The sequence below is a fragment of the Pseudophryne corroboree genome, chromosome 2, assembly GCF_028390025.1.
Source record: "Pseudophryne corroboree isolate aPseCor3 chromosome 2, aPseCor3.hap2, whole genome shotgun sequence".
Taxonomy (NCBI): Eukaryota; Metazoa; Chordata; class Amphibia; order Anura; family Myobatrachidae; genus Pseudophryne; species Pseudophryne corroboree.
In genome coordinates, this window is record NC_086445.1 from 503,427,893 (window position 1) to 503,449,150 (window position 21,258).

At 43.7% G+C, this 21,258-nt stretch overlaps 1 protein-coding gene across 7 annotated transcripts in view; it reads left to right on the top strand.

Moving 5' to 3' along the window:
* Positions 1-21,258, top strand: part of BCAS3 (BCAS3 microtubule associated cell migration factor) — a 2,144,796-nt gene that overhangs the window by 703,568 nt on the left and 1,419,970 nt on the right. For all 7 annotated transcript variants that reach the window (XM_063954016.1, XM_063954015.1, XM_063954017.1 and 4 more), the window contains exon 14: positions 2,796-2,929. In XM_063954016.1, coding sequence (XP_063810086.1) covers positions 2,796-2,929 — 134 coding nt within the window. The remainder of the gene's footprint in view (positions 1-2,795; positions 2,930-21,258) is intronic.

Consider the following 21,258-nt stretch of genomic DNA (forward strand, 5'->3'; position numbering starts at 1 on the left):
TTATTGTATATATTAATTTATTCTGTAAATGTACTTGAAAGGTGAACTAAAATGTAATCTAATAAAATAATCATGTCTAATGTTAAGGGGGAAAAAGTATACACTTAATATAATCAAAATAGTTTTATTATGAAGGTAACAGTACATATACTGTACTATGTAGTGCACTGTTATACACAGATATTCATCCACATAGAGCAAGATAACAGTGTTAGGAAGACATCAGGATTGATTTTTCAGAGGAGGGTGGGGGGGGGGGGGGGGTACATTGATATTACTATATTTAGGCAAACGGAGGCCATCCAAACAGCTGCAGATTGTCAATCACCTGGTGTCTACAGCCATTTTGCTTCTGACAATGCAGGATGCGTACTGCACATGCGCAAAGTGCAGAACTTCGGTACTTTGCAATTATGACATCCGGTGCAATAGGATCTGCATAATGCCACTGTAGCAAACAGTGTTGCTGTGCAAGGGGTGCAAACACATGTATTATTTTTACATGCAGGATTAATACTGGCTGATTTTGCATGTACACACAAATGCTGGACAGCTTTATTTTTACACTTCAACTTAGATTTCAGTTTGGACCCACCCTTCTCATATAACTACATTTCTCTGCACATTTTAAATCAGCCCATCCTGCATTACAGCATGGATATATCATGGTACAAAGTTACTTGCTTTTTTTTTGTTCTCAAAATCAGCCCCATTGCGGTTAATTACATTTGTCCTATATTTCTCTGACAGCAAGTGCAGACACTCTTTAACAGCCACATCACTATGTCAAATACATGTTTGACTTGCCAGTGTCACTGACATTTATCACTGCATCAGGTGTAATACTATAATACTAAGCGGGAAATATTGAGTACTCCACAAATGGAATCACAAATTCTCCCTTTCTCTCTCTCTCTCTCAATATATATATAGATAGATAGATATACACATACAACATAACAGTAATGTCAGCACCGGTGGCTGTATGTGCCAGAATGGAGCAACACTTAAATTACTCCGTCGGGCACCATCTAGTGTCCGCTGGCGCACAAAACACTTGAATTCCCCCTATAGAGGTGAGGGGCAGCGTTAGCCTTTTATTATGTAAGATATATAATTAAAAAATGTAAAAAAATTCTTATAAACAGTACAAATACAAAAAATGGGAGAAAAAAAGATGCAATATTGCACGTGTTGTAGGCCTCCTTTTAAGCCCGCATGAAGTTCTACCAGACTTCTAGTCAGATAAATGCAATCTCACAAATGATGAATCCCAACAGATAGAAACATAGAATTTGATGGCAGATAAGAACCACTTAGTCTGCCCCTGTTTTTTATCCCTTAGGTGATCTCAACCCTTTTTGAACCTTAGTTCTTTGTAGCCATGTAATATAGGGGGTTATTCAGACCTGGATGTGGCCACAGTGTGATTGTCAGCGGCGGCTGTCGAGGGGGCATTGTCGCAGTGTTTTGGGGGTGGTGGGCCGGGACAGTTTTTCAGGGCGACTGTGTGACATCACAGGCAGCCCTTCCGAATAAAAATGGGGGCAGACTGTCTGACAGTGCAGCCAGAGGTTAACCTTAGTTCCGATGCATCCTCAATCTAATTGCAGACACATTGGGAGTGTCACGCATGCTGGGCGGCCTTGCCCTGTGCTGGGCGGCCCCAAGCATGTGAGGAGATGGACGTAGGTCTGACTGCATATGCAGTGATCTGCGTTCATCTCTAAATAAGGTCCATAGACCACTCACATGTAGCTACATTAAAATTAGTTTGGTGCAGATTTACCTTGTAATAATTCTCACATGAAGATGAAGTATTCTCTGTGATTATATGAAGGTCACATGATTAAAAAGTACATGTCAAAAAACTATTCTTCTGATTAAGTTATCAGTTAGTTAAACACTCCACCTTAGATCAGAATGTGCACAAGAAACTGTCCAAGGCACTGACAAGCACAGTAGTTCAACTTTACATCTGAGTCGCATTGCGGATGTGAAAAGTTGCATGCGGTGTAATGTAGATGTAGGCTGCGACTATAACTGCACAGGAATTGGTTTTACGTACAATGTCGCTGATTAATCAGATTTGATGTGAGGAAAGCTGCGACTATTTGGATTGGAGCCCTTTTTGCACAGATTCAGAATAAGTCAAACACGGATGTACTGTATTAATGTCCCAAATCCTAGTGGTCTGCATACACTACCAAAACAGCTTTGTCATTTACAGTAGTTTTATTTCTGAGAAAGACGCTCAGCACAGCTGGGTTGTCCAGGACCTGACATGCCTGCAAGGGGTTATTTGGCGTGCTTGAAGCCACAGTATAAAAGGACACATCTGTAATTAACCATAGTGTGTATGTGTGTCCATGTGTTAGGAGACAAGCGACACTGAGACATGGACTGATGTAAATGTTCTCTGTAATATGTGTGGGCAATATAAATAACTGTTATTATATAAATAAGTAGGCTATTTATGGCAGTTTTTTTGTTCCACTAATTTTCCCTAGTATCCCTCATTGATAATTGTAACAGTGGGGCAGATGTATTAACCTGGAGACGGCATAAGGAAGTGATAAACCAGTGACATGTGCAAGGTGATAAAGGCACCAGCCAATCAGCTCCAATATGTAAATTAACAGTTAGGATCTGATTGGCTGCTGCCTTTATCACCTTGCTCATATCACTGGTTTATCACTTCCTTATGCCTGCTCCAGGTTAATACATCTGCCCCAGTATGTTATAAAATATAATAAATGTTTGACAAATCTTCATTCTCTCCCTTGTCTTTTTAGGGATGTTGCTTGTGACATCAGATACACTAGGACATGACTTCCATGTATTTCAAATCCTCACTCATCCCTGGTCCTCTTCCCAAAGTGCTGTCCATCACTTGTACACATTGCACCGAGGAGAAACGGAGGCTAAAGTAAGTTCTAATTGCTGGGAAGGAAAATGTACTGCTGCAACGATTCTATACACTGACCTACTGCATGACTGGTTTTCTTAGTTTATGCAGTGTGCCCTAAATTAAGATTTATTGAAAACAAACCTCTTAAAATACATTAGCTCGATAATTTAATCCTGCAATACACTGTACATACTGTAGGGCTTATGAAGGGTTGGGAGCAAATAAAAAAAGAGTAAATTTGCACCTTGACAAGACCAGGTTGCACTGCAGGTGGGGCAGAGTCAGAATGTCCAGAGAGACAAAACAAAGCTGCTCAGTACTTGATCACTACATGTAAAAACAGCCCTTATTTTACCTGCATGCATACAAATAATAATTTACATTTGTACCACTTCGGGGGCTGGCTGTCAACTTTTAGCCTGGGGTGCAAATGCATGTAAGTGGCTATGACTTTTCTACCTGTGCACAGCAATGAAAAAAATGGGCGTGACTCCAAGCGTACGCAGAGTGATATGCATCTCAAGCACATAACCACTTACGGCTAATGGGGCATAACTGGGCATAATGGGCAATATCACATAAGTTTAGTGTGTGTTGATGGAACTGCAGCCACAGAATTGGTCGTAAACGTAAATACGCCTGTTTCCAGATGTATCTTCAGCAACAAGTGTAAGCTAATGATGATTAGTGACAAATAAAACCTACGGATAGGGGATGGGCGCACAACAGGATGTATAAAAAAAAATCTGCGTGGGGGTGTAGATGCACCATTTTTTCCGTACACGCAAAGCGGAGCACATATTACCAATTCCATCTCACCGTCGCTCTCTTACAAGACAAACTTTCTAAAATCAACATGCAAATGTGAGTGCAGCCACTGGTCACAAACCAATACAAATCATAACAACTATGATTAAAACATGTAAGTAAAGTATATATGAAAAAGCAAATAAAAATATTACTGTCTTGACATTACAACATACATTTATTTACATCTTATAACACTGCAGTGTCCACCCTGATTGGTTGATAGTGCCAGCTATCCACCAATCAGTCTTTATATACTTCCACAATTATGATTCGTGGATGGCCAGCGCCAACCCTTAATTGACACTGCAGTGTGACCGCAATGCGAGGCCATCTGCATTAAGTGAAGTGTGGACTGGACATAGCTAATGGCTGTGAGGCAGTCAGAAAATGCTGGCTAGTCACTCTGATTGTAGCCAGGTAACATCTTTTGCCTGCCACGGGCAGTGTTATGTGCCAGTAGGTTTCAGTGATAGCAGCAGGGGGTGTTGAGTAGTTAGAGGAAGTTCCTAGAGCAGGCATTCCCAACCGCGGTCCTCAAGGCACACCAACAGTGCAGGTTTTAGTGATATCCAGGCTTCAGCACAGATGGTTAAATCAAAATAACTGAGGTACTAATTAAGTCACCTGTGTTCAAGCCTGGATTTCACTAAAACCAGGACTGTTAGTGTGCCTTGAGGACCGAGGTTGGGAAACACTGTCCTAGAGGCTCAGCCCTTCTCCGCGTACAGTGGTCGCTGCTTCAGCCTCATCCAAGCTGCCTGTCAGCAGAGCCGCAGCTAAACATTTTACTGTGCTAGGTGAGAGAGAGCAGGCGTATGATGCGCATGGAGGGATATGGTGGCACGTGAGATCTAAGAGGCATTTAAGTGTGGTAAAAAATGAAAAAATAAAAAGGTCACAGTCATACTGCTCCAAAATAGAGGAATATGCCATATAATTTAAATGACTATCACAATGTAAAAAAGGACATTACACTGAACAAACATGGAATGAAAAAAATGAAAACACATAACAATAACACAACATATAAAAATATATATGGAATCCAGTCGGGATCCTGGCAGTCAGAATCCCAACACTATTCGGAACGCTGCCGCAGCACCCCTTTAACGCCGCCGCGATGCCCCCTCCCATCCCGCTAATGCCTCTGCCTATCAATCAGACAGAGGTGTTCGCACAAGTGAGATGCCGTCACATCTCACAGTGTGCGCACGCGCAGTTCGGCTGCTGTACACTTCACAGCGCTTCAGCATTCGAATGTTGCCGCAGAAGCGTTCCATGCCGAATTAGGCCCTTAGCTAGGTCCCACCACATAACATCTTGCAAATTTACACTAACACGATTGCGAGAAAAATACAAATTGTAACCCCCATTACACTACAATCATGTTTCTATCTAATTGTTTATGGTGCTAAAGTGTGAATGTTCCGAAACGAGCATCTACAGTATGTTGCGCTATGTGTTTGTGTGCAAAAACACTAGGTGAATACGAACATATCTGTAAAAGATTCTTTTGTTACATATCCTCATTTAGTACCATGTGCTTTCTACCCTCTCTTCACAGAGTCCTTTCCCATTTTACTTTTGGAACTTGAAAAATTGGCCTAAATGTGCAAATCATATTTTCGTTTACAAGTCTATTCCAAATAGCATTTAATGACATATTGTTCAATTTGCCTCCATCTCTATAATTTATTTAATATGTGTATTTAGGCAGCGCACATGAATGTAAAATGAGTAGTTTTCAGGGAAAAAAAACCCAATAGCTATATGATTAATCATTATTATGATTAAAGTGTATGTATGTCATTGTTAAAAATTACCTAAACAATTCATGTAATTTTAATAACTTTTTGTCATCTGGGCAACCAATCATCATCCAGTATTAAAGACAAAGGCATACACCCAATTATACATTTACCTTTGTCAAGACTGTGCCATCCTGGAATATAGAAAATCACAGACAGAATTCATTGTTTTATTTATTTATTATTTGTACTTTAAAAAAAATTAAAAAAAATCCCCTTTTTATAGATTTTCTGTGTGTATTGAAATGTGTCCTCATATAGGGGTCTATTCATGAAACAGTGATAAGAGCGGAGAAGTGAGCCAGTGGAGAAGTTGCCCATGGAAACCAATCCGCTTTTAAGTAACATTTGTCAAGTGCATTCTATAAAATTATATGTAGCTGGCTCACTTCTCCGCTCTTTTCATTGCATCATGAATAGACCCCATAGTATTGCTGCTGTCGCACCAAATAATCCATCTTGGCTCACAAAGTCCCGCTCGAGTCAGCTTGCGCTGAGCGTCCTTCTTGCGTTGATGTGCATTTTAATCACAATGACATACGTCAGAAAATGCCTCAGATTGCAGTGATTAATTTGCTATAAACCATTTTATATCTGTGTGCGAGTTTGAATGTACATACAGTACGAAGTGCTACGATACAGCGGCTATGTCTTTTTTTTTTCTCGTGAAGTTTCATTGTGCTTCATACTCGATACATATTCAGACTCAGTCGCACACAGGTATACAGGTGTTGCATATCAGAGTAATCATTGCAGTCTCGTGAAGCAGTTTTGTCACCTTACATTGTGATTAAGATGCACATTCGCATAAAAAAGACACTACACCACCCGATGCAGCTCACTTGCTCCAGGCATCTCATGCTGCATGGCATATTGAGGCTAGGTGTATGAAGACACATCTGTATATACAGTATATTACAAAAGGATAATAATGTACAAATTAGATAAGGAAAAACTATTCTTATCAATTTTATTATATATATCTAATATATAAAAATGAAAATTTGTCCTTCTGTCATTCTGTATTGTATTTCTATACAAATCCACAGTTTACAATCAAAGATGGTGAAATTTTACATACAACCATATTAAAACAACTAAACAATTAAAACAATTTGAAATCCCTAGCACCCCTAAGGGGGCAGACAGCAGCACAGAGTATATCAGGAGACAGCATAACTCTGGAATTGCATGAGCAATGTACTCAGAAATTGGTACACATATACCTTACAATCTGGCAACAAACACTATGGGGGTCAGACACCCCTAGCAACCCTAGGGGTGGGTCAGCAGCACAGAGTATGTCAGCAGACAGCAAAATTGTGGAAGGCTTGGAGCTATTTACACCAAACTTGGTACACATCTGACTTACAATCTTGGAACAAACTCTGTGGGGGTTAGAAACCCCTAGCACCCCTAGGGGTGGGACAGCAGCACTGAGTATTTCAGGAGACAGCAAAACTATGAAAGGGCTGGAGCAATTTACACAAAACTTGGTACACATCTCACTATCAACCTGGGAACAAACTCTGTGGGGGTTAGACATCCCTAGCACCTCTAGGAGGGGAACAGTGGCACAGAGTATTTCAGGTGACAGCATAAGTCTCAAATGGCTAGACCAATTTCCAACAAACTGGGTACACATATGACTTACACTTGGGAAACAAACACTGTGGGGGTCAGACACCCCTAGGGGTGGGACAGCAGCACAAAGTATGTCAGCAGACAGCATAACTGTGGAAGGCCTGGAGCAATTTACACCAAACTTGGTACACATCTGACTTACAATCTGGGAAGAAACTCTGTGGGCGTTAGACACTCCTATCACCCCTAGAGGTGGGACAGCAGCACAGTGTATTATGGGAGAGAGCATAACTTCAGATTGCCTACACCAATTTACAACAAACTAGGTACACATATGAATTACAAACTGGGAACAAACACTGTGGGGGTAAGTCACCCCTAACACCCCTAGGGTTGAGGCAGCAGCACAGAGTTTTTCAGCAGATAGCATAACTCTGGAATGCCTGGACCAATTTACACCAAACTTGCGACACATATTACTTACACTCTGTGAACAAATACTTTTGGGGGTAACACACCACTAGCACCCCTAGGGGTGGGCCAGCAGCACAGACTATATCAGGACATGCATGATATGTCAGTGATGACAGGGCTGCATGTGACAGTGCCAGTGACATGATGTGAGGAGTGGAATGGAGGTACAACAAACCCACACACAGAGTTATTTAGTGGAAGTAGCACGATCCCCCAGCAGCACTGAGTGTATCAGGAGATACATAATGTGCTGTGCTATATAAGAAACTGTGGAGTGTTTGGGGGAGGAGGATCTATCTAGGTACTAATCTAATATATAAAAGCAAAAACAAATCCACAGTTTACAAGCGAAGATCGTGCAATTTTACATACGAGCGTATTGTTATTTAAACTGTATGTTTAATATTTAAATTAATTTTTGTAAACAAACATTCTTAAAATCCTGGGCAATGCCGGGTACTCCAGCTAGTGTGTGTGTGTGTGTGTGTGTGTGTGTGTGTGTGTGTGTATATATATATATATATATATATACACACACAATCTGTAAACTTGCAATAAATGATACATATAAAATTTCAGTCTTTTGATATAGTATGATAAAATGCTGCTTTTAAAGTTATTAGAAATGACTAATAAGTCAGAGTTCAGGATAAATGCGTGGTTGAGACAATGTGCAGCTGCCAAACCTTTCTGGATCAATACTTCATGATGACTCCCTTATTGTAAGATTATTTTATTTTGGTTAAATGTTCAGCCTAACTTCATTTCAATGCAGTTGACCTTACGGCCTCGTTGTGGTTTTGCAGATAGATTAGATATTATGTGTTCTTCACATCTGACCTGTTAAATGATTATAGGGTTTTATTGTGCTTCATTATCAAAAGGGAAAAACTCTTGTTGATATCTGATATAAAAAGACAAATGAATGTAGCTGGGAGAGTGTTATTCCCACAACTACAGACATACTGTATCATTGTAATCGTGTCTTTTTTTCAAAGATTCTCCTGTTTGTAAACTGCAAATCTCCATGTGAGACTAATGGGCCCTACACACTGGCCGATCCACCGCCGAGCGACCCGGTGGTGGGGGGGCAGTGACGGGGGGAAGTTTCTTCACTCCCCCCGTCACGCGGCTCCATTGAAGTGCAGGCAAATATGGACGAGATCGTCCATATTGGCCTGCATGCACAGCCGACGGGGGACCAGCGATGAACGAGCGCGGGGCCGCGCATCGTTCATCGCTGGAGCCTCCACACTGAAAGATATGAACGAGTTCTCGTTCATTTATGAACGACATCGTTCAAATCTTTCAAACAAATCAGCCAGTGTGTAGGGCCTATAACTCTGGTAAGCCTTCAGCCTTCATCCATTGTCCACACCTTGCAATTATTATACATACATTTGAATGCAGGTTACAGACTCATGGAAAGATCTGTTACCACATCCATGTCTATTTGGTATCATGTGCATTTATGAGTTGGATACAGGATCCCAACAGTGAGGATGTGACGGTCAGAATACCGACAGCAGCATCCCGATGGTCAGGATCCCAACACTTTTTCCAAGGTAAGGTTTTGGCTGCGGGAAAGGATGGTTGGGGTTAGGGGGCCATAGGGGTTAGGTATACTAACCTTTCCTTGTCGGAATTCTGATCGTTGGTATGCCACAGTCGGTATTCTGACCGCCGGCATTCCCCACCGAACCCATCAGAACTGTGTCATCTTACACAGCCAAAGTCAGCACTTAATATGGCAATTTGAACAAATAACTTCCAGGTTTATATGTTCCCAAAATGAAAGGGATTGGCCATGTACATTAAGTGGCCAGATGGCTGAGCTGCGCATGCTCCAGGCAAAGTCATAATGTACATGTTCGATAAAATAAGAGCTGACATGAAAAGCTTCCACTGTTGTTCATCAGGACAGCACCACAGGATCCAAGATCAAGTCCTGCACAGTCCATCTGATCTTTTTTCTTCCAGAGCCTAAAGCTGGGTACACACCGAGTGATTTATCAGCCATTTGATTAGTTGATATATTGCAAGCCCGTTGACGGGTGTCTACCCCCGATATGTCTCTGAACTATGTCATTTACAAACATATTGCATCAGCCATGCAGCACAGCCAATGGGCGATATAGCTACAGATATATTGGCATATCCGGCTGTGTGTACGGGCATTCTGCCGACAACTCGTACACATACTCCATTGACCACCGGTGACTGACATGTCAGCTGAGTGGGTACTTTTAAATGCTCACCCAGTTGTGACTTCAGGAACGGCACATCGGGCGGATGATTGGTAAGTGTGTTCGCACTTTCCAATCATCAGATAGGTTGGTGTTTGGCCAATCTAGCGGCCAAGTGTGTGCATAGCTTAAGAGTAGTTCTTTCTGTTTAACAGTATTGATGTCAGTTTGGTGAATGTCACAGAATAATATTTCATAACAATGCAACAGTGACTAATTACTTTTTAACACCTTATGCAACAAGGAGGGGCTTAAATGGGGTCACTGTAACAGCAGAACATGAAATATTTGTGAAGTGATTGCTGGTCGCTGCCTAGGGAAGTAAGTTCACACTGGACACCCGGAGGCAAATTAACAATGCTGTGTGTGTGCGTGTCCGTGCTCACACACAGCCACATATGCACAGACTCACACACCCACATAAACACACACAAAGCCACAAGCAAAGACTGCCACATATACACACAGTCACATGCACACATACTGTAGCTACATATAAACAGACAGCCACATGTATACACCATAGCCACATACAAACACAGCCACATAAGCAGACAGCCACACACACACACACACACACACACACACACACACACACACACACACACACACACACACACACATACTGTACACACACAAGCACATACAAATGCAAACACTGTCACATATACACATATAGTCAGCCTCCTCACCTATAGTATGAGCCATTGCAAGGGGAGGTGACGGCGAGAGAGAGCTGGCGGGCTGTGGAATATGGGCAGCAGAGCTGTCAGTAGATGGGCACATTGCCTGACGTGACCCTACCGGCAAACCCCGCCCCCTCCCCACCACTGAGAGTCTGTAATGGTGCTCCTGCAGCATTGTTCACACATATAGAGGCTTGAAGGAGCTTACCAGAAGCAGTAGAGGTGGTCAGGCCAGGTGCCTTTTTCAGAGCTGGTGCCCGGTGGCAACCGGCTCCATTTTCTCTAGCACGTCCGCCACTGTCTCTGTCTTTTGCTAGCATAAGGAGTAAAGGACTTGTTCTTTAGATAGTACACCAGAATATTCATGTTGGGATACCTTTCTTCCTTTTGTAACCAACCCGTTAGTTTTATATGGTACTGTTTAGTGTATCCAGGGCAGGATGTCTCACTAGTTATGAACTGTGTAGAGCACCCCAACGGTCCAGGTTTTAAATGTTTTCCATTCTTGGCCACAGTTGACTTAATTAGCACCTCAGTCAATTTAATTTAACCATCTGTGCTGAGCCATGGATATACCTAAATCCTGGATTGTTGGGGTGCCTTGAGGACCACGTTTGGGAACCTCTGGTGTAGAGCAAAGCCTCCTCAACTTTGTGTGTTTACTTATATACTGACAAGTATATAAACTATGGCCTCACTACTGAATGTGAATTCTTCCAAAAAATTATCACTTTAGTAAATTATGGGTGCCATATTTATATTCTTACAAGTACCGTATATTTGCCTGAAGGTTACCCTGTTACATGTCTGTCTGCTAATAAACAGTTTTGTTTTATTTATGTACAACCAATTGTAAATTGCAACAGATGCTATATATATATATATATATATATATATATTTATATATATATATATATATATACACACATACACTGTATATAAAATCTGCTAATGTCTGTCCTGTCTCCAGGCGTTGGTATGGTATGCCGACGACTGGGATCTCGGCGGTCAGCATACAGACGCTGGGATCCCAACTGCCAGAATCGCGCGCGGGGGGGGTGAGCGCAACAAAGCAATGAGTGGGAATAGCCCCTGTTAACCGGGATTCCGGCTGGCGGCATTGTCGGTGGTCGGGATTCCGGCGTCGGTATCCCAACTGCCGGCAATGTAACAGCAACCTGTCTCCAGGATGCATGCGCCGTGGGATATGGCCCTCCGTCTCCCACTGCTAGGGAGATGGGACAGACCCTAACTAGCAAGGGCAGAGAACCCACTAGAAAATAAGTATGGAGGGTGGGGGGGCAGCTAACAGCTGGTGCGACGGGGTGGTACAGAGCTGGAAGCAGAGGAGTGAAAAAGGAGGGGCAGGGTGGTACAGAGCATGGCCAGGATGGAATGGTGAGGAGCGGGATGGAGCAGTATTAATCCCTACTGAACATTTTGCCAAGGGAGAAGGGAGCAATGCACTCTTTTTCCCCAGGATCTGATTATATATTTTTTTAAATCATTTTTTATTTCACATTTTTATGTTTATTCCTGCAACATAATATCAAAAGAGAGTGTCTTTACACTCACAGTGAAAAGACTGAACACAAGAATAGCATGTTTTGCAACAAAGATGAAAATAAATCATAACAATAGATAAGTGTGTAAATGTAACATAGAACAGGATCGCTTTCCAGGGAATTTCAGTATGTGTTGTTGAGATCAAAGTTTCAGATTTTGCTGGCAATGTTTTGTAGTAAATTGAGAATCCTAAGGAATCTCTGTCACTGTTTTTACATTTGCAAGACTCTGGGTTTTCCATGTATATTTCTAAATCCACTGAGCTCTATTTGCACTCCAGAGTGACTAAACAAGCTTGAGTGGACACATCTTTATATTAATAGCAGAAGGACGACTTTTATGACATGCTGTAATTCTATGATGCCTGAGCAGAGCACATCATATACCAAATTAAAGGTCTTGGTCACTAGATTTGGCATTGTTATTGGTTGATTAATTTTTGAGTTATGTGGCAAAACATCCACATGCCATTTACAATGCATCACCATTGTGCTCTGGAAAATGTTACAGTTGGTGAACTCTACCTGTACACCTGCTGGGTGGCCTGCAAACTATGATAATTTTTTTCAGCCACCTACTAAGCAGGGATTTTTCAAAATTCGTCTCCTAACGGTGTGAAAAGAGTTAAAATGTTCCGCCCTGAATACCTTTGCCTGGTTGAAACTGGGCACATCTGCTATTCCATTGAATTGAGCAAGGAACCACATTACCTAGCTAGCTATTGGGGGTTGTATAGCAGATCTACAGTAAATAGGTAGACAGTCATTTTGTCGACCCCATTTCTCATACGTCCTAGAGGATGCTGGGGACAACATCAAGACCATGGGTTATAGACGGGATCCGCAGGAGACATGGACACTCCAAAGACTTATCATTGGGTGTGAGCTGGCTGCTCCCTCTATGCCCCTCCTCCAGACCTCAGTTTTAGAAATGTGCCCAGGTCGACTGGATGCACTCTGAGGAGCTCTACTGAGTTTCTCTGAAAAGACTTATGTTAGGTTTTTTATTTTCAGGGAGATCTGCTGGCATCAGACTCCCTGCTTCGTGGGACTGAGGGCGCAGAAGCAGAACCAACTTCCTCAGAGTTTCATGGCTCTGTTTCTGGCTGACAGGACACCATTAGCTCCTGAAGGGAACTGAACAGTAGCCGTGTATAGATGCTCACTCCCACAGCACGCCGTCACCCACCTCACAGAGCCAGAAGTCAGAAGACAGGTGAATATGAGAAGAATGATCTTCAATCAAGTAAGTGACGGCTGAGGTGCGGCGCTGCTGGCGGGAGCGCAGCGCGCCATTGCTGCCCATACACACAGGCAATTCAGGGAGCGGGGGGGGGGGCGCTCTGGGCAGCAAGAAAAATACCTCAAACTGGCTAACCCCCGCCAGTATAAATATTGTCATGGATACTGAGGGGCGGAGCTACTTCCTCAGGCAGCCAGCACACTACTCAGCACCATTTTCTCTCTCTTCTCAGGCTGCAGAGTACATGCTGGTCCTCTCCTCCACTTCTGACAAGTACAGGGTGCTATAAAGGGGGGGTACAAAGCGATTGTGGCGCATTTGATAGTGTATATTACTATTTAAAAGCGCTTTTGGGCTGTGGACATACTGTTTTCACAGGCAATACTGGCGCTGGGTTTGTGGACTGGCTGCTCCTATCCTGTGTCCCTCTGACAGATTTTACTGTGGGTCTGTCCCCAAAATAAGTCCCAATGTGTCTGTGAGTGTGGTGTACATGTGTGAGGGATGTCTGAGGCAGGGAGTTCCTCCCCGGAGGAAGCCATTTTAGGGACACAGAGTTGTAATGTGGTGGCGCTACCGGCACACCAAGAGCCTGCATGGGTGAAAGAGCTATGTGACAGTATGCATCTGATTAACCGTAGATTAGATAAGTCTGAATCTAAGGCTGCATGCTGGAGAAAATCTGTGGAAGATGTGATTTTTCAGGATGCTGTTATTCCTTATGCGGGCGGCCCCTCTGGGTCACATAAGAGACCATTTGCAAATGTTGTAAACACTGATACCGACACGGATTCTGATTCTTTTGGTGACAATAGTGAATCCAGAGAGATAGATCATAAATTGGCAAAAAGTATACAATATATGATTGTGGCTATAAGGGACGTGTTGGAGGTTACAGAAAGCGCTCCTGTACCTCAGGAGAAAGCTTATTTATGTAAGGAAAAGAAATCCAAAGTCACATTCCCTCCTTCACACGAACTAAATGCTCTGTTTGAAGGGATGTGGGTGAATCCTGATAAAAAAAATTGTATTCCCAAAAGGATTCACATAGCTTATCCTTTCCTGGTTGAAGACAGGAAAAAATGGGAGTCACCCCCTGTGTTAGACAGTGCACTTTACAGGTTAACAAAGAAGGTAATTCTCCCTGCTCCTGGCATATCAAGGACGCTGCTGCCTACATGCTGGAAGCAATGAAGGATATTGGACTCTTGAGTTCACAAGCCGCTACCATGGCAGTATCGGCTAGGCGGACGTTATGAATTCGCCAGTGGAACGCGGATGCAGATTCCAAAAGAAACATGGAGGCTCTCCCATATAAAGGTGAGGCCTTATTTGGCGATGGCCTGGATGCGTTAGTCTCGGCGGCTACCGCAGGTAAGTCAACATTTTTGCCCTCTGCGGCTGCACCGGCAAAAAAGACCCATCACCCGCAAATGCAGTCCTTTTGGCCCAATAAATACAAAAAGGCGAGAGGTTCCCCCTTCTTTGCAGGTAGGGGAAGGGGAAAGAAGCCCACAACGGCTCCAGGTTCCCAAGAGCAGAAGTCTACCCCTAATTCAGCCAAATCCCCAGCATGACGCTGGAACTCCCTTGCGGAAGGCCGCTCGGATGGGGGCACGTCTCAAACTCTTCAGCCAGGATTGGATTCTGTCTGGCCTGGATCCCTGGGTGTTGGAAATAGTATCCCAGGGATACAAACTAGAGTTTCAAGACGTTCCCCAATGCCGATTTTTCAAATCGACCTTGCCAGCTTCTCCGCCAGAGAGAGAAGCAGTAACAGCGGCAATCCAAAAATTATGGCAAGACCAGGTTATAGTCCTGGTACCGTTGTCACAACAAGGGTGTGGTTTTTATTCAAGCCTCTTTGTTGTTCCGAAGCCGGACGGCTCGGTCAGACCGATCCTAAATCTAAAAGATCTGAATTTCTTCCTGAAAAGGTTCAAGTTCAAGATGGAATCACTTCGGGCGGTGATTGCCAGTCTGGATGAGGGGGACTACTTAGTGTTGGTGGACATAAAGGATGCTTACCTGCATGTTCCCATTTATCCTCCTCACCAGGCTTATCTGAGATTCGCGATTCAGGATTGCCATTACCAATTCCAGACGTTACCTTTCGGTTTCTCCACGGCGCCGAGGGTATTCACCAAGGTGATGGCGGAGATGATGGTCCTCCTTCGTCAGAAAGGTGTCAATATAATCCCTTATCTGGACGACCTCCTGATAAAGGTGAGATCCAGGGAGCAGTTATTACAAAACATATCCCTCTCCCTGTCAATACTCCAACAACACGGGTGGATCATAAATTACCCAAAGTCACAGTTGGATCCGACGACAAGGTTGTCTTTCCTCGGGATGATTCTGGACACAAAAGTTCAGAGAGTATTTCTTCCGCTGGAAAAGGCTCTGGAAATCCAGAAAATGGTAAAACAGATATTGAAACCATCAAGTGTTTCAATCCATCAGTGCATTCGGTTGTTGGGGAAGATGGTGGCGGCCTACGAGGCCATACATTTTGGCAGGTTCCAAGCCAGAGTATTCCAGTGGGACCTGTTGGGACAAGTGGTCGGGGTCACACCTACACATGCACAGAAAGATAATCCTGTCGTCAAAAACCAGGATTTCGCTCCTGTGGTGGTTGCACAGCTCTCACCTGCTAGAGGGACGCAGGTTCGGGATTCAGGACTGGGTCTTAGTAACCACGGATGCAAGTCTCCGAGGCTGGGGAGCAGTCTCTCAGGGAGAAAACTTCCAGGGACATTGGTCACAACAGGAAGCCTGCCTTCACATAAACGTTCTGGAGCTAAGAGCCGTTTACAACGGCCTTCAACAAGTGGTACATCTTCTTCAAGACCATCCCGTGCAGATCCAGGCGGACAATGTAACAGCAGTCGCATACATAAACAGGCAGGGCGGAACGAAAAGCAGAGCGGCAATGGCAGAGGCAACAAAAATCCTCCGCTGGGCAGAAAAACATCTACAAGCTCTGTCGGCAATATTCATTCCGGGAGTAGACAACTGGGAAGCAGACTTCCTCAGCAGACACGATCTCCATCCAGGAGAGTGGGGCCTCCACCAAGAAGTCTTCGCAGAGGTGACAAGTCTTTGGGGAGTTCCTCAAATAGACATGATGGCGTCTCGTCTCAACAAGAAGCTTCAGAGATACTGTTCCAAGTCGAGAGACCCTCAAGCAGTAGCAGTGGATGCACTGGTGACCCAGTGGGTGTTTCCGTCAGTGTATGTTTTCCCTCCACTTCCGCTGATCCCAAAAGTACTCAGGATCATAAGAAAGACAAGGGTTCGAGCAATCTTCATTGCCCCAGACTGGCCAAGAAGGGCTTGGTACCCAGATCCTCAGCAGTTACTCATAGGAGATCCTCGGCCTCTTCCTGCAGCAGGTGCCGTGTGTGTACCAAGACTTACCGCGGCTACGTTTGACGGCATGGCTGTTGAGCGCCGTATCCTAGCCAGGAAGGGTATTCCTAAGGAGGTCATCCCCACCCTTATTCAGGCCAGAAAGGGAGTAATGTCAAAACATTACCACCGTATTTGGAGAAAATATGTGTCTAGGTGTGAATCCAAGAAAGCTCCTACGGAAGAGTTTCACTTAGGACGTTTTCTCCATTTTTTGCAGGATGGTGTGGAGACGGGCCTACGATTGGGATCAATCAAGGTCCAGATTTCGGCCTTGTCCGTGTTCCTCCAAAAACAATTGGCCTCTCTTCCAGAGGTTCAGACCTTCGTGAAAGGGGTTCTGCACATCCAGCCTCCATTCGTGCCTCCAGTGGCACCATGGGACCTTAACGTGATATTGCAGTTCCTTTTCGGATTGGTTTGAGCCTCTACAAAAGATAGAGTTGAAGTTTCTCACTTGGAAAGTGGTGATGCTTTTGGCATTGGCATCTGCAAGGCGGGTGTCGGAATTGGGGGCCTTGTCTCACAAGAGCCCTTACCTGATTTTCCATGAAGATAGGGCAGAGTTGCGAGCTCGCCAACATTTTCTTCCAAAGGTGGTTTCTGCTTTTCACATAAACCAACCTATTGTGGTGCCAGTAGTTACTGACACATTCACTGATTCAAAGTTTCTAGATGTGGTTAGAGCTTTGAAAATCTATGTTGCTAGAACAGCTCGTATACGGAAAACAGAGGCTCTGTTTGTCCTGTATGATCACAACAAGATTGGCTGTCTTGCTTCCAAGCAGACTATTGCACGTTGGATTAGAAATACGATTCAGAAAGCTCATACTACGGCTGGATTGCCGTTACCGACGTCGGTAAAGGCCCACTCCACTAGGTAGGTGGGCTCATCCTGGGCGGCTGCCCGGGGGGGCTCGGCATTACAACTTTGCCGAGCAGCTACTTGGTCAGGGTCAAACACATTTGCTAAATTCTACAAGTTTGACACCTTGGCCGATGAGGACCTAAAGTTTGGTCAATCGGTGCTGCAGGGTCATCCGCACTCTCCCGCCCGTACTGGAGCTTTGTTATAGACCCCCATGGTCTTGATGTCGTCCCCAGCATCCTCTAGGACGTATGAGAAAATAGGATTTTGATAACCTACCGGTAAATCCTTTTCTCCTAGTCCGTAGAGGATGCTGAGCGCTCGTCCCAGTGCGTACTTTACCTGCAGTTTAGTTATTACAGTTAGACAAGTTGTGTTATCTTGGTTTCAGCATGTTGCTGCAATTAGCTCATTCTGTTGGCGTTTGTTATGTTGAATGCCATTTGTGCGGCATTGTTGAGGGTGTGAGTTGGTAGATATCTCAGCGCTAGTTAAGTAATTCCTTTCCTCGAAAAGTCAGTCTCCCTTGGCACAGTTCCTACAACTGAGGTCTGAAGGAGGGGCATAGAGGGAGGAGCCAGTTCACACCCATTGAAAAGTCTTTGGAGTGCCCATGTCTCCTGCGGATCCCGTCTATACCCCATTGTCTTGATGTCGTCCCCAGCATCCTCTACGGACTAGGAGAAAAGGATTTACCGGAAGGTTATCAAAATCCTATTATCGTCGACAGGGAAAAGTTAGACAGTGGAAAAGGTCAACAGGGGTAAACGGTCTACACAAGTTTTTTTGTGTTAATAGGAGTGTCATTTTGTATGTTTAACCATGTGTGACCCCAATTAGTACAAACTTGTACCCCCGCCGGCTTGCTTCACTTTCCACGCTCTAGGCAAGGTTACTATTCCCACTTGTAGTCAATGTGGATAGTAAAGAAAGCCGAAGATGATAAACACTGAAAAAAATGTGTGACAATTTTCATGTCGGCCTTGTGAACCTGTCAACCTTAACCTATACATTGAAACCCCTAGCTATTAAGCTTCCCAAGGAGCCCTTGGAATTTCACTGCCTAAATATTACCAAAGCCATTTCAGGAGTCTCAGCTGAGCTGGAGGTGGAGCCATCTCATTTTGTCTTATTTAGGTAAAGCTACTTTATTTATAATGGTTACATTTCCTCATGTCATGTATCTTTTATAGTCATTCCTACTTTTGATTACACCAAAATGTACAGGCAATAAATTCTCTCTTTAGTGATTCTATTTGGAAGAGTAAAGTCCATGCATTGCAGTAACCTAACTGACATCGGTACGTCAAGTTTCCACATATACGTACTTCTTTATAACTGTGACGAAACGACAGTCCGCCAGCCTGTTCTTAACACTAGACTGTATGTGGTCTCATCCAGAGTAGTGACACAGATTTTGTACTTTTTACTGCTTCTCCATGTACAAGTGCAGAAAGAAAGTATTGTGTGACCAGTAAGTGTTGTTTATTATGTTAAAAGACCGTACAGTGATTGTGATATGTGAGTGGCAACGACTCGGTTCCTTGTGGCGATGTGAAAGAGGTATGCATATCTGAAGCCCTGGCTGTGACCCGTGTTCAGTATCCCGTGTCGCATCCAGGGCTACAATGTGAAAGGGGTATCACAAAGAAAGTCCAATATTGTAAGTTCAATCATACATTTGACTAATCAGTACACATTGTTCCCCAGCGGTGATATCACCAAACTTTACAAGCCATATCCACAGAGGGCATAAGATAGGACACTAGCTCTGATAACTGTCACTATGCATCCAAGATATATGACCTGACCAATAACAAAGGCTTGCAGTGACTCCCGATGGGGTTCTGGGGGGAATGGGTTGACCCTAGTCTGGGCTGGACTGAACATTAGTGAGAGGATGAGAGGCAGCACACAGAGACTCAGGGTAGCAGCATGACGCTGAATAACTAGTGGTTATGGTGAAAGGCCTGATTTCCAACTACTCCCTACTGCTCCAATGGGATCAGCCTGAGGGCCTTATGGATTTCATTGTACACATATATGGTAGCTGACTGAACCCCTGGTCCCTTCCATCGTTGGGTGGAGGGCTGGCTGAATGGTCAGGATCAGCAAGTCATACATCACTGTACCAGAACTTCACACATTGGGACATCGCTCAGTGACTTTCTTTTAGCGGTACTTGGATGGTCAAGGTGGGTATGAGTGATGCCATTACTGACTGCAGGTTCATTTCTGAGGAATCACTGATAGGGCGTGGATGGCTCTTGAAGTGTAGTTAATACTTCTGTGTATAGTATATATAGTTACAATTACTGTTTTGCATGATTATGTGTGATATGTAAAATAAAGGTATTGTTGCACTTTTGCTTTGTGTCTGTCCTGCGCCATCTGGGGACTCGCAAGGTTCCAGTGTACAGTGCCCACTATAAACAGCTGCATTTGTCAAGGCCGCAAGGCATACACAAACTCTGTATACTCGCAATGACTGTGCAGCCTTACGACTTTTTTGAAGTGACTGGCTTCACAGCCAGGACATGCACATCTCTTGCAAAACATTTGATGAATTATAGTCTTGTTAGTTTTTTCCATTAATACGAGTTGGAGGTCTCTCAGTAGCTCAATGATAATACTTTGTTATGGTTCATGCTTAAATACTGTATGTTGTCTCAATGCTCCGAAATCAAGTTGTGTTTTTTGCCATTCCCTGAGAACCCTTCTTAATAACATTTCTAGAAAACACAAATTTGGACAAATTTGAGTTTATCCAACCTTTTCCCCATGCATTCTTTCATATTCAACACAATGTCAGCGCATCCATAAAATAGTTTTTGGACCAGGCCTGCTAGAACTTGATAGACCCATAGCTTCATTCTCCCCTGCTCTACACTGGTGTGTGAAATTCCCTTGATTGTCTAAAATGCCCTCTACCAAAGGCAGATCTGTATTATTGCATCTGGTGTCTTCTTTTATGCTACTTTTGGTTACAGGTTAGGAATTATGTATATTTGGCATTCTTCCAGATGGGCAAAGAGTCTGTAGAGGATGTAAGATAATTAGTGCTGTGATGTGGAAAACCATGCTACACACTTACTGTAAGATCAGTACTGATCCCCCGATCTTTTATTTTAGGGAAAGCTGTTCCAAATATTTAATATACTGCAGATCAGTTGGAGACAAAATGGGCTCCAAATTTTTTGATACTTGGAAGAGCTACAGATGTGTCCTCATACATCCAGACTCAATATGCTACTCATCGTGAGATGCCTGGGGCGTGTGAGCCGCCAGGTCCCGTGCAACTCTGCTATATTCTGGCATCTTTTTCTGCCAAAAATGCATCTTAATCGTAACACAATGATACTAGGATGCACCAGCAGACTGTGCTGATTATTTTGATATGACACTAGTATTTATGTGACGGAGTCTGTATACCAAGCACGGGAGCGGAGGGTCGAAAATATATAAGTAAATAAATATGTACATATAATGCATGCAGAGATCAGGGGCAAATGCAGGATTTAGGAGGGGAATCGAACTAACGGAATTCTCCCATAGGCAACTTCTGAGATGGGGGCATGGTGTCTGAGGGGCTACACCTCAAAAATGATTGGACGTACTGAGCTGAAATTGGCATGGACGCATAGAATCGTCA